At 42.2% G+C, this 14,256-nt stretch overlaps 1 protein-coding gene across 1 annotated transcript in view; it reads left to right on the top strand.

Annotated features, from left to right (window-relative positions):
- The window catches only part of LOC122924696 (survival motor neuron protein 1-like), a 31,025-nt gene extending 17,631 nt beyond the window's left edge, over positions 1 to 13,394 (top strand). Inside the window, exons 4-9 of the mRNA XM_044276042.1 lie at positions 535 to 735; positions 1,490 to 1,642; positions 1,915 to 1,986; positions 4,423 to 4,533; positions 5,986 to 6,061; positions 13,004 to 13,394. Of these exons, the coding sequence (XP_044131977.1) occupies positions 535 to 735; positions 1,490 to 1,642; positions 1,915 to 1,986; positions 4,423 to 4,533; positions 5,986 to 6,042 (594 nt within the window). The 3' untranslated portion in view covers positions 6,043 to 6,061; positions 13,004 to 13,394. The remainder of the gene's footprint in view (positions 1 to 534; positions 736 to 1,489; positions 1,643 to 1,914; positions 1,987 to 4,422; positions 4,534 to 5,985; positions 6,062 to 13,003) is intronic.
- Positions 13,395 to 14,256: the final 862 nt, after the last annotated feature.

Below are 14,256 nucleotides of genomic sequence, written 5' to 3'. Positions count from 1 at the left end.
ACAGCTAATCAGTGTGGTGCCAAGAGTTGGACTCCCTGTTCTGATATTGGACTTCTCCTAAAGATAGGTCATCAGTATTATGCCACTGTAAAGTCTGACACTGTCCAGTCTGTACTTATAATGTCAGACTGTGAAGGAGCAAACGGTGTTGGAAAATGGTTACATTCGTCAATTTATTTATACATTTCCAGGAGGAATAACAGAGTAATGTTGCGACACAGACTTCTAAGCAAAGGTGCTCCAGAATCTATATTTTATATAGAAAACATATATTTATTAAACCAGATATGTCAGGTGCATTGACAAGTCCTTTTTAGCATTTAGAGGAATCAGACAAGCATGACAAATTCTCTCTGGCTTCCCCTTTAGCCCTTTGAAAATCACAAGCTGTTTTAATAGGATGGGATATACAGGACAGTGAAAGGAATTCCCTGTAGCACTCATATCCTATATAAAGATTGGCTATTTATTCCTTTCCTGGTCTTTTATTACTCAGTTTTAGCCTCTTGTTCTTATATACCTGCTTTATTGTAGTGGCGAGTTGGAGACTCATGTAATGCGATCTGGTCAGAGGATGGCAACCTGTATCCAGCCACCATTGATTCCATTGATGCTAAACGAGGGACTTGTATAGTCACATATACCGGCTATGGGAATAGTGAAGAGCAAAGTCTGGCTGATTTGCGTTTCCCAGACAGTTCAGAAGCAGAAAGTGACCCTAAAGATGTGGTGCAGGTAAGAATTCACATAATACAGGCTTAGGCCTGTTTCACACTAGCTTTACTCGTTACTACAGGCTGTTTCGGCATGGAATGCCACGGTTTTTGTCCGGCCCCCTCTCTGCATATTTGCGGTCCTGCGGCCGGATCTCCGCTGGTCCCCATTATAGTGAAAGGGGCTGGGCGGACTTCGGCCAGCTCACGGCTGTACACGGTAGTACGGATCGGGCATGCTGTTCCCCTGCCGGAGCACGTGACACCAGTGTGCAACAGGCCTTAGTCTGGCACAATGGGAGAGATGTCTTGAAATTTGTGCAAAGAAAAGTGGAGTCTGTGTCAGCAGCAATTGCTTTCATTTGGTAAAGGGGCTTTGAGAAATTACAAGCTGATTGGTTTTCCATTCTCCTTTGCACCAGTTTTGATAATTCTTCCCCACCTTTTTATAAAACCTGATAATAAAACCAAGTTGGTTAATACCAGTCTCTCTACGGATCCTCAAGAGAAAAATCAGAAAATGTTACTGTTAATTTGCCCATCCCAGACATTGATGGCATATCGCTAGGATATGCCATCAATGTCAGATAGGGGCATAACAAGATAATTTTATATGTGAAATTATGGGTTGCAAACATGTATATAGTGAGGAGCATACAAGTCTCTGTGACCCAAATCCCGTCAGTGAAAGCCTTGGTATTTACCGGGGAAATGTCTGTAGTGAAATCTGTCAATGTCTATGGCTAGCTTCTCTCACGTAAGTGTTCTTGTTTAAGGACTTGAATGGGGATGAACATTCAACAGATGAAAGTGACAAGTCCTCCAGAGCTTCTGGCAGCAGAGATCACAGAGCAGCCGCCCCAAAGTCCTCCTCCTGGTATCCTCCCTTCCCGCCAGCTCCACCCCATTTTATGCCTGGGTTTGGACAGGTAAGGATTGAACAGAACCAATCACCATGTTAATAAATGTAAACCAAAACTTTGCACCTTCTTTTTCCAGCACCCCCCCCCCCCCCCATAGCTCTGTGCGATTTAGGATTTTATAAATGGATTACAGGAACACAGACATTTCCAAGCCTTTAGTATCCAATATAATAAACCACCTACAGTTTGTGCATCAGCAATTCTGTGTAATGTATAGTAATATTTCTCCCGTAATCATTCATATTCTACTAGATTCATGATATTTTATGTATTAACAGCACGGGGAGAAATCTAATCAAGCACATCCCTTTCTTCCTGGATGTCCTCCGTCATTTCCACCAGGTCCTCCTGTAAGTCATTATTTTATCACATTACCCTAGAGTATAGTGCAGTATAAATGTGTGTGGTATGCATTGAATGTCTCATACAGCACATGCCTAATGATTAGGACAGGGATCAGCAACCTCTGGCACTCCAGGTGCTCTGAAACTACAACTCCCACAGTGCTCCATTCACTTCTGTGGGAGTTAGAAGAACAGCTGAGCATGTTTGCATGCTGGGAGTTGTAGTTTCACAGCAGCTGGAGTGCCACAGGTTGCTGATCCCGAGATTAGGAGATCTGACACTGAAGGATGCAACTCTCTTGAGATTGCCAGTGATCAAATAAAACTCTTTGTTAGAGGTGCTCCCTATTGAGCAAAGGTCTGGCAGCTCTCTAGAGGATATAGGTGCAAATCTCCCAGTAGACATTATGTGCTGAGTTCACACTTGTGTAATGTCCTTTACACAGAGCATCCACCGCACGAAAAGTGGAGTCTGTACCATTATTCTTGCTTATAAAAAACATTAGAACCCTATCGAACCCCATAAATAGGGTCCCAAAAGGCTTGGTCAGGATCCTTGTGAACACAGATCCTGCAGTGGTGTCATGGCTACTTAATATAACAGAAGCCTTGCATGACATGTGGGAAAATAGTGCTGTACCTAGACATTAGCAAAGAAATAATCAATAACAAAAATGGGGCACAGAAATTAATTGGGAGCGCAGATGAAGAGGAACATGGTACCATGAAGTTGCTATCCTGAGAAGTAGAAGAAGAAAGTTCTAGCAACATTTTGTCGACCTATAGCTTTGCATGTATTTACATGTGATTTTTGCAGGGGTTTTACAGGGGGTATTAGTGCAGTTTCCTGATGGAATACTACAACCCCAATTCCCAAAAAAGTTGGGATGCTGTGTAAAATGTAAATAAAAGAATTACTCATTTAGAACTTGATGGCAGCAACATCTCCAAAAAGTTAGGATAGGGGCACTAAAAGGCTGGAAAAGTGGTACCAAAAACTGAATATAAAGGGTATAAAAAAAAGAATATTTGAAAAAAAAAAAACTGGGTGCCAGCTTCTTTTTCATGTATTCCTCTATTGCCCTTTGCTTTGGGCTATTTCGGACAGCCTATTAGCTAGAGCCACCCACATTATCCATATTGCAATACCAGTGAGCCAATATCCAGAGCATATTAGGGAGGCAGAGTCTGCCTGAAGCAAAGATGGGCAGACGTTCACCAATCTGAGAAAAAACTGAGTCTAAAAATTGTTGACTAGTTTTAGAAAACTGTTCCTCAACGAAAAAGTTTGAAGATTACTGTACGTAATATCATCCAAAGATTTGGAGATTTTGGAGAAATCCATGTGTGCAGGAGAGAAGGCTGGTGATCAATATTGGCTGCTGGTGATCTACAGACCCTCGGGTGGCACTGCATTAAAAACAGACCTGATTCTGTACTGGAAATCACTGCATGGGCTCAGGAACACTTCCAGAAATCATCATGTCTGTGTCATGCAGAGAAGAAGCCATATGTCGGCATGATCCAGAGACTCCATAATATGGGCCAAAGCTCATTTAAAATGGACTGTGGTAAAATGGAAAACTGTTCTGTGGTCAGATGAATCCAGATTTTACATTCTTTGGAAACCATGGATGTCTTCAGACTCTAGGAGAGGGACCTTCCAGATTATTGTTATAGCACAGTTCAAAAGCCTGGTATCTCTGATGGCATGGTTGCATTAGGGTCTATAGTGTGGACAGCTTACACATCTGGAAAGGCTCTATCAATACTAAACAGTATATAGACAACGTCTCTTTCAGAGAAGGCCTTGTGTATTTTAGCAAGACAATGCCAAATGCCAAAACTGCATACTGTGTCCTTCACAGAAGAAGAGTCCAGTGCTGAACTGACCTGTCTGCAGTCCAGACCTTTCACCAATCTGATGGGTGTTCTATGATCTACTGTGAATAAAATATGGCGCTATGAGATTGGCAGATCATTGCAATCTGTTTGATTTACATTTTACAGTGTCCCAACTTTTTTTGACTTGGGGTTGTAATGCAACTATAAAAATACTACGTTCCCATCTATGTCAGAGCTTCTGTTAGGAGCCTCCATCACAGATTCAGTCAAAAATGCCAGAGAAAACTATGATGGAGCCACGATGGAGCTCACTATACTCAATGAGTGTCGTTGATAATATATGGATCTTGCAATGCTTTTGTTTTAGTTTTTTTCTTCTGTCACTATAAACTATTGAAATTACGAAGCAAATGTGAACGTAGCCGAACAGTGAGGCGGTTAAATCTTTTCATATTGCAAATGAACTTATTGCCATTTGGACTTGGATACCACCTGCCAATTGAATTTAATATACAGGAGACATGTTTGTAAAAGGAAATGTTTAGAAGCAATGAAAACAATAGGACATTGACATGATTTGATGTTTTGTGTGTCTAGTTGATCCCTCCTCCACCTCCCATGGGTCCTGATATTGCCGAAGATGATGAGGCCCTAGGAAGCATGTTAATTGCCTGGTACATGAGTGGCTATCATACTGGTTACTACTTGGTAAGTGGAATCAATTTGCTTACTTTACATTACATAAATCTTAAAGGGGTTTTCCAGGGGAATAATTTAAATTGAAAACAGGTTTTAAGCACAAGTAAGAAACCTTTATTACTCGGCTCACTAGTCTCTTACAAACACTCCTATTCCAGCTCCTCTCCACTTCATGGTCTTGGGCTCAACACCCTAGAAATGCTTCAGACTGGCCACTCGACAATTCCAGCCTCGGGGCCCCATAGCACATGGCTATAGTTACGCCCCTGCACAGTGGTAACCCACCTCAGCCAGTGATTGGCTGAGCAGACAGTACAAGCATTTCCTGCATGTCGAGCAAAAACTGGGAAGTGGGGAGATTGGTGAGTAATGGTGGTTTGCTATCTTTAGCCCGCTCAGAACCATGTTTTATTGAAATTATTTCCCTGGAAAACCCCTTTGCATTGACATAGAATACTTTTAGGCTGTGTTCATACCATGTTTTGCTAGGCTTTTTTGTTACTTGAAAAAGAGCATCTAGAAACTCTTATTGTAACATTCTTATTGCTCTCTTTTATACTTTCCTATTTTGAAGCTGTCTGGGTAATTTATACTCTAATTTAAAGGAGTTATCCAGCAATGGATAATCATGAGATATTCTCAGGATAGGGCATCATTATCAGATCAGATGGGATCCAAGTCCTGGCACCCCTGCCGATCAACTGTTTCAGAGAGCAGTGGTGCTCACCTGAGTGCATTGTATAGTGGTTGTGCCAGGTATTGCATCTCAGCCCCATTCACTTGGAAAGGCCATGCGACCAATGTACGATGGAGTCATATTAGCCTAGGAAGAGGCCGCTGTGCCCAGCCTCTTCTAACACCTGTTCCGCGGGGGTTACAGGTGTCTGACCTCTGCCGATCTGATATTGATGACCTATCCTCAGGATAGGTCATCAATACTAATGTCAATCCGCAGCTATAGATTCCGCTTTAGAAATCCAGTTTTATCTGTATTTCTACAACCTAGGGCCTCATGCAAAATGTTTATCTACAAAATACGGATGACTTCTGTGTTGCATCCGTTTTGTTTTATTGTGGATCCAATGACCAATAGATCTGTGGACTGCACTTTTAGGCCAGGTATAGGACATGTTCTGTCTTTTAGTGGAATGGACATACAGAAAGCACACAGATAATCCATGTCCTTTCCACATCAGTATGTAATTTCTGCTAAAAGATAGAACATTTCCTATTCTTGGTCGCAAAATGCGGTCCACTAACCTATTGAAGTCAATGGTTCGGCAAAAAACTGCAAACGACATCTTCTGTATTTTGCAGATGTGTGCTTTGAGGACCACAAAATACATATGGTTGTGTGCATAAGGTCTTCTATATACTTTGCATAGAGTGTATAGATTTAGCTCGAGCGAGAGATATAATAAAGTCAAAGCTCTGGTTATTTCAAGTGTCATTGTCTTTTAGGGATTAAAGCAGAGTCGAATGGAATCCTCATTTGGAAAGTTTTCACATCCCAAATAAATGTAATAAACTACAGCATGTAAGTATTACAGTATTCAGAATTTATATAAATTGAATTATCTGTAGTTTTCTTATGCTTCTCAGATGGTTTACCAGTCTCTAAATTTAACAGATGTAATTCAACAAAATTCAGCTAAGGCTACTTTCACACTGGCGTTTCTGGGTCCCCTTGTGAGATCCGTTTCAGGGCTCTCTCAAGCGGCCCAAAACGGATCAGTTAAGTCCCAATGCATTCTAAATGGATAAGGATCCGTTCAGATTGCATTAATTTGGCTGCGTTTGGTCTCCGTTGCGTTTTTGAGACTGTCACTAAAACACAGCTTGCAGCGTTTTGGTGACCGTCTGACAATGCAGAGCCAAATGGATCCGTCCTTACTTACAATGTAAGTCAATGGGAACTGATCCGCAATATGGTGCAATTGAAAACAAATCCGTTCCCAATTGACTTTCAATGTAAGTCAAGACGGATCCAGACTTTTTTTTTGAATGAATAATGCAAACGGATCCGTTATTAACAGATACAATCGTTTGCATATACAAGACGGATCCGCACAAAACGCGAGTGTGAAAGTAGCTGTAAAACCAAGAAAGGTCATCACTATATGATCAGCAGGGGTCCGACTCCCTGCACCCCCATCCAGTAGACTATGAAGATTTATATAAAGAGGCTCAGACACACCACTTATAATATACACTGACTACTTTATTAACTGTAAGGTATCAAATGTACAGTAGATGTTCTCATTAGAAATCAGGGCACTGATGTTAAATGTGGCCCTGTTGATGATGGGCCTTTGACTCATGAAGAGTCGGGTCTTCAGCACTAAGGAGAGGAAAAAACCCCAGCGGAGGAAACTGCCAGGGAACCATGGCTGAAGGACTGCCCTTCCCCTAGGCGGTGGAGGAAAATGATGGCACGTGACAAGGACGGTAGATTTTTTTTTTTTTTCCTTGAATCAATGGTGAATGTCTTGCACACAGCAGCAAAATTGAACAGTCAATACTGCAGTGTAAAGCATGAGGGGAGATACAGAACAGCAGACCAAGTTTATATGGAGACGGGACCTATACACAATGCAGCTAAGCTGCAGTCACTGATCATCAGGTTGTCTGATGAAGGCAGTCACTTTTTAAGTAGAAGCTAGACATCTAACCCAGAGTGATCAGCTGATCACCAAATATTTCATATGCGGCCGCTGATTGAGTCTGTTTGAATGGAGCTGTTGTCACACATTCACACTGCTGTCCATTCATTCTCTATGGGATTGCTGGAGATAGCCGATCATTCCACACAGCTACCTCCGGGAGTCCCGTAGGGAATGAATTTAGCAGCAGTGCTTGTATGGCCATTGCTACATCCAAATGGGGGACGAGATGCTCATTCTTGTGCTCAGCGGGGTCAAGCATATTTGTGGGAGGGGAAAAGGCTTTCAATTTTTTGGGCTGTGGTTTCCTTAGGTTTTTAAAGTTGCCAGCATTTCTTCAATATTGTCAGACTCCTGAATGATGGTGCACATTTATTATTGCTGGTTCCTTTGTGTCCATCCTGTACCTTGCAAAATAATTTGGTGGCTGCCTGTGAAACTGAAATGTAAATACAAATTTGCACAGTTGATTATGACACTAAAAATATTTTTTTAGTTAAAGGGGCTGTCTGGGTCAGGAAAAAAGAAACACATTTTCATATTCCCTGTTAGGTAATTCTGAGCCATAGCAGAGCTCATTTACTGCAGGAGTGAAGGAGCTAGAGCGTCTCTCACTGTGGAAGAGACACATGCATTGTATGGTCCAGTGGAGCCTGTGAAATACTTCAATTCTGCTTGGGTACCAAACAAAATCACAGAAATATAGTGGCAAATATGGGGGAACTGCTCAAACCCCAAACACTGTAGCGTGTTTCTCATTGGGGGAGCAGTCCCACCGCATGTGGACCACAGCAAACGACCATCCCCAGCAAATAATGCGTACAATGGAGGATGCCGGCGCGGTCCACATGCACCACAAAGGCATCCTACACAAAACGGAGCATTGTGTGGATGAAAATATAATTATAGAAATCACAGAAAAAAATGCACCAAACGGATATGCCACTGACTATACTAGCTAGTCATGCAAGCAGATATTAAAAGCTGAGACTTTTGCCAATATATTCCTGTCAGGAACACATCGGAAACCATCATGCACCACGTCATGGTCTCTCAGCATGGCAAGGGTCCTACCATTACACTAACTATGGTGTGAACACGATCTGAAGGTGATGAAATCCAGCTCACAGCCAAGCTTCTACACAACCGCATAGCAGGACAACTAATGCAATGTGAATAAAGCAAGACTGTAAGCCACACCCATATCAGACCGTGTGATGGAGGTTACCAGGTGCAAAAGAATGTTTAAATGCCAGGTAAAGGCACATTCAATACATATTGGGTACCACCATCGGGGAATAGAACCCTTGGTGCTATGGTCCCCCATAAATTGCATCACTTTATGATCAGCTTATTGAAGACTGTTCTGGGTTGTCGACGATTTTATTTTTATTTAATCAAATATATGTTTTTTAATATAAAGACATGCACATATAAAAAAATATATAGAAACTAAAAACGGAAGGATTGGTCAATCAATGCAATAAGGCACACATGCACAATAAGATGTTACTTGCAGTTTAAAAAAATAACAAAAGTAGCATAGATAATGCCGAGCATGCCATATATATAAAGGTGTCCACAGAACCCAGAGGCACCACAAGCGATCGATCTATAGCAGGAAAGAGGTGGAGGACAGCCTAAAGGGGAGGGAAGGACCCAGAAAAAACTGAAGGGAACTACTAAGGCATGGATCTTTTGAAGTGCAACCAAGCCATGAACGTTCAAAACTGTCATGAGTGCCACTGATCCATGCAGTGAGTTTCTCGAATCTAAAGATTTGATCAACCCTGTCCATTCACTGACGTTTGGTCGGTGGTTTAGAACTCCACCATTTATCTGGTATCAGTAACCTGGCCACAGTGATAAGGTGAGTTGGAAGGAAGCTTCTGTGGGGCCTAAAGTAATGAGAATCCATCCACAAAAGAATAATCTCCTTAGATAGACTTAGTGACAGTCCACAGACCTGATGTATAGTATCCTCCACCTCTCTTCAGAAATTCCTGATCCCATCGCACTCCCAGCAAATATGCAAAATAGTCCCTCAGTCTGTATCACATCTCCAGCAGCGAGCCATGGGACTTATAGGAATTATTTTTATGAATGGACACACCGGGAGAATCTGTGTGAGCGAAGCAAGATTTGTTTACCTCTGTGTTTGGAAAAAGTCCTACCTAATTCCTCTTCCCACCTCAATATAAAAGGCGTTGGGTCAGAGTTATCAGAGGAAGACAATGCTCTATAAATCTTCGAGATTCCTTTTCAGAGCGGCTTACCAGCTACCACGGCTTGTTCAAACCAAATGAGGGGACGAAAGGAGGGGATAATGCATAAAAAATTTGTAGCAAATTAACCTAAATTGATTATAGGGTAGGAAACTAAGAAGTACCTAAGAGAGCTCCTAGTGCTGGTTGGGAAGGTATCTCGCCCTCGCCTAAAAGTGTAGAGATGGGCAGGTCCAGCCTGAGCCAAAACTCTGCTGGATCCCCAGGTCTTATACCTGGGATTAGATAGGTAAGGTATTTAGCAGGAGTCAGAGACAAGGGGAAGGAACCAAAGGGAGGGGATCTGCACTGCTTTTGCCAAACACTAAACATTACAGAGGATTACAGATAGTACATAGGTTATGCATGGAGTCGGTGACCCATAACAGGTAATTGAGTGAGGAGTCTAATAGCCTTAACGGCCAACTACGCATTTGAATTGCAGTATAGTACCTCTGGAGGTCCAGGAGGCCAGTGCCTCCAGAACCCCTAAGAGTAGACAAATAGCAATATGCATAGGACAGGATCTGCCCCAAAGAAAATAAGAAAAGATCCATCTTACCGTAACGAAAAAAGTGTTAGGAAGATGAATAGGCACCATCTGCATGAGAGATAAAAACTTTGGCATTTTTTAATGGTGTTCAACTGAGTAGAAACTGAAGTTAGCAGGGGTTGATAATAGAGGGAGGAGAGGTTTCGGGAGAGCCGGACTCCGAAGTATGTAATGTGTGGAAGCCAGACAAAGGGTGCCAGAGATTGAGCAATAGCTGCATCAGAAGGTGACAAAGAATCGAGAACAGTGGATTTGGCCTAATTAATCTTGAAATTAGAAGGCTATCCAAACTAGTCCATTAGAGAGCGAACATGAGGGAAAACTTCAGTGGGGTTAGTAAGGAATATAAGTAAATCCTCTGCATACGCAGCAGAAGTTCTTTGAGGAGTAGAGAGCCCTTTTATATGCTCATGTTGGCGGATAGCTTAAATCGGAGGTTCCATGCAGAAAACAAACAAGCTGGGCAAAAAATCCCTGCCTTGTACATTAGTGATAGAGAATGGTTGCGATAATAAGCCATTAAATTGAGGGGGAATTCAAATTGTTGTAATACTGCTTTGATATACAGCCAGTCAATCCCATCAAATGCCTTCTCGGCATCAGTACTGAGAAGGATAATGGCAGATTGTGGCGTTTAGCGTAATGAACAGCATGCATAACTTTAGTAGAATTGTCTTTGCCCACTCTGCTGGGCACAAAGCCAGCTTGTTCAATGTTTATCAAAGAGGGAAGCAGCAGTTGAACCCGTTTCGCCCAAATTTTGGCTGAAAGCTTGTTCGGGAGTGAGATATCTTGGTAACTGCTACATAAAGTCTGATCCTTGCCCTTCTTTGCCAACACTGAAATACGGGCCTCAAGTCCTAATAACAGACTGCAGTGGTCCTCTTCCCCAACCGTTCCAAAGCTGCAATGTGAGACAGCAAAGGGTTCAGCTGCTTGCTTCTATTTTTTTTTTTTTTTTTTGCTGAGACTCCAAAGCAATAAACTCTCCATTGGGTATAAGCCTTATAAGCTTCCCAAACTATGGGGAAGGGGACCTCCCCTGTATCATTATCCTGATGGTAAAAAGCAAGTTTGGAGCAAAAGTCTTTCATTACCTCATCACTCCCTAGCAGAGTCTCATTTAATCTCCAGAAGTAACCCTTCCTCTCCGCACCTGATAGATTACAATGTATCTTTACTGGGACATGGTCAGACACAGTAATACAACCTGTATCAATACAAACTTGTACAGGAATAATGCCTCAAAAGGCTTATACCAGTAATAGGAAATTAGAAAGAATAGGAGACTAGAGTCCCTAATAGTCCAACCTAAAAGATAAGTAAATACGCGTGGTAGGGCAAACCACTAGGCAATAAAAAAAACTAGCGATACTGGACCGCCAGGTCTCGCCCATAACTGGCATGGAGCAGTGCAGCAGAGAAGAAATGGGTCCAACACAAAAATCTGGGAGCATCAGTCTCCAAAATCAGCCTCTGTAGACTGGGGGAACGTCGCTTGTAAGTGACCAACTGCTACTTGCCTGCTTCAGGTAGTGGGGGAAGGTCATCTTCTATGGGGATGTAGAGCCAGGAAGGGACGTCTGTCAGCGGTAGGCCAAATTTACTCAAGGCCGCCTTGAGATCTCCCAGGGCCCGAATCGTTACAGGTTTGTTATCCTTCATAACTGTAATCCCATATGGAAACAGCCATTGGTAGGGCTAGTTACGAGCCCGGGGAGGTGATCTAGTAAAGGACAATAACACCAAACGAAAAATTCAAGATAGGGAAAATTACTTCCTACAGTCTAACTGAATATATCAAAGAATCCTTGCCCGGGCCGAAAATGAAGTTTAAGCTAAGGTATAACTTTTATTGTGATCATTATAAAGTCTGGGAGCACCAGCTATCAAAGGACAAACATACAAAAACAACTAAAATACTCAAGTCCCAGGGGGGACAAAATCGTACCAGAGGTTCCAATCAAGAACAGATAAGACTATACACAATTCTAGAAAAAAGGAACAGTCTTACCATTGATGCGATTGGGGACCATTCGGTAACTGTACAGCCCGAGGGGTGACTGGCAATTGATAGTGAGTCACTCTGTGCAGGGCAGCTGTGGTGAGTATCTATTCCTAAAATAGACCCTGACCAACGAGGACCAGGGGAGGTAAACTGCAAGGGCCCTGCCTTACTGCACAAACAAATGCCCCAAATAGGGTGACCTTATCTAGCTGTCTAAACCTATTGGGTGCAAAATCCCACAACAATGCCCTATAACCTAGTTTACAGTCACATGATCTAGTAAAGGCTTTATAGTGCGTCGCTTTGCCAGTGTAGTGGCAGACAAATCCTGATAGAGAGCAATGGCTCCATCACGTGTAATCCGATTTTAGAGCTGCAGTATCGCTCTAATTGATGAGCTGACTGACATCTTGTGGTGGGTCTCTGGAGCGAGGTTTAGGGTGTAGGGCTCTGGATGCGCTCGATAACAAAGTTCTGGACACAGTTTCGACCCAGGAGAGATCCAAAGATGGAGGCCGCAGATTGGAGTAAGGAGTCGGGAGCGACTTCTTCCAGCAGGCCCACGATACGGAGATTCTGGCGCCGGCTTTGATTCTCCTAGTCCTCAATATAATTAAAGGCTATGTTCAGCTGTCATTGCTATTCCATGAACTTCTGGCGGACCACTTTGTCAAAGGTAAGCAAAGATGTTTTGTACCGACTCCTCGTGGTTACCCTGTAAAGCATATCTCTAAATGCTGATAACAGTAGCTCAGGCAAGATGGCTGCCCAGTAATCATGTACAGAGTATTAAAAAACAAACCAACACTAGAATGAGAAAATAAATGAGAAAAAAGGGAATATATTACACTATCTGATTAGAATTAATTTTAAAAAAAGTGAGACGTTACCTTTTTAAAGGTTATAATTATCTTGAAGGTAAGTTTTATTTCTTGTTGTGTTAACAAGGTTATTATAACAGTATTCCCTTTTTTATTTTATGTCCTTGCAGCTGGCATCTCTCCCAGGGAGAGCACGGGGCTATCAGCGACAAGAAGACTGCCATTTCTTTTTTCCTTTTTGTATTGGTTGTCACGAGATGTGTATGATTAGTTTGACATCTTGTGTAATTGAACTTTCCATTCTAGAACAATTCTGTACACTTTTAAGATGCTGCAAATATAATGTATAATACTGCATAATAACTAGAAATCACGTGAATCCAGCAGAGCTGAAGAAATAAAAAAGTAATTGCAAATGCCATGGGAGGGATGTCCAAAGGCAAGAACCTCTTCAATTGTTTTCTACATGTTTCCAAAGCAAAAGAAACTCGTTACTTGACAAAAAAAAAAAAGTAAAGACTTCTGATTGTGTCCCCAGCTGACAGTCGGAGCCATGTACAGTCATATCTTACCCTCATAGGGTATAATATAAAGATATAACAGATGTCAGGTGAGTGTAGTCATAACCGAACTCCTCTCTTGTATGGATCATATGTAGATGAAATTCTCATTTAAAGGGATTCTGTCACCAGATTTAACCCTATTAAGCTAGCTGATAATTAGCATTGTGCTAATGTCAGCTAAACCTAACTAGCCTATTCCTTCTTTTATCTATGCCCCCATTACGCCAGAAATCTAACATTTATAATATGCTAATTAGCCTCTAGGGGGGAGGGGGCTGCCAGCTTCCTCACCGCGCCTGCGCCGGAGATTTCACCAGAGCACAGGGCTGGCAGACAGATGTGAGTGCTGCTTGGCCCTGTCAATCAGGACTTGGAGGGAGGCGACAAAGGTGGGAGAACAGGGCATCTAGCAGCAGGAACAGCGCCCCCCCCCCCCCCCCCCCCCCCGCTCCTAGAGGCTAATTAGCATTTCTGGCGTAATGGGGATAGGCTAGTTAGGTTTAGCTGACATTAGCACATCGCCAATGTTAGCTAGCTTAATAGGGTTAAATCTGGTGACAGAATCTCTTAAAACAGATCGATGCACTTATACCATATTTTCAGACTCTTTCAGGATCCTACCTTGTGTGCAGTGTTTGCCGTATATAGCTTTTGTTCTGTGGGAGGGCTCCATTTGGACGTCTTGCCACATAAACTTTTTTGATTAAGCACTGTAAAGATCTTAACATTTCTTTAAAATGAAAGTTTTCTAATAAAGTGAAGACACTTGTCTGTTTGTAATTTGTCTTATTTCTGTTCTGGTATTTTTTTATTTATTTTTTTCAGTACAATTAGGTCTCATGCACACAAATGTTTCTGTT

Source organism: Bufo gargarizans, chromosome 1 (assembly GCF_014858855.1).
Source record: "Bufo gargarizans isolate SCDJY-AF-19 chromosome 1, ASM1485885v1, whole genome shotgun sequence".
NCBI lineage: Eukaryota > Metazoa > Chordata > Amphibia > Anura > Bufonidae > Bufo > Bufo gargarizans.
The sequence above is the reverse complement of the archived record's forward strand: the minus strand, read 5'-3'. Positions and strand labels throughout refer to the sequence as shown.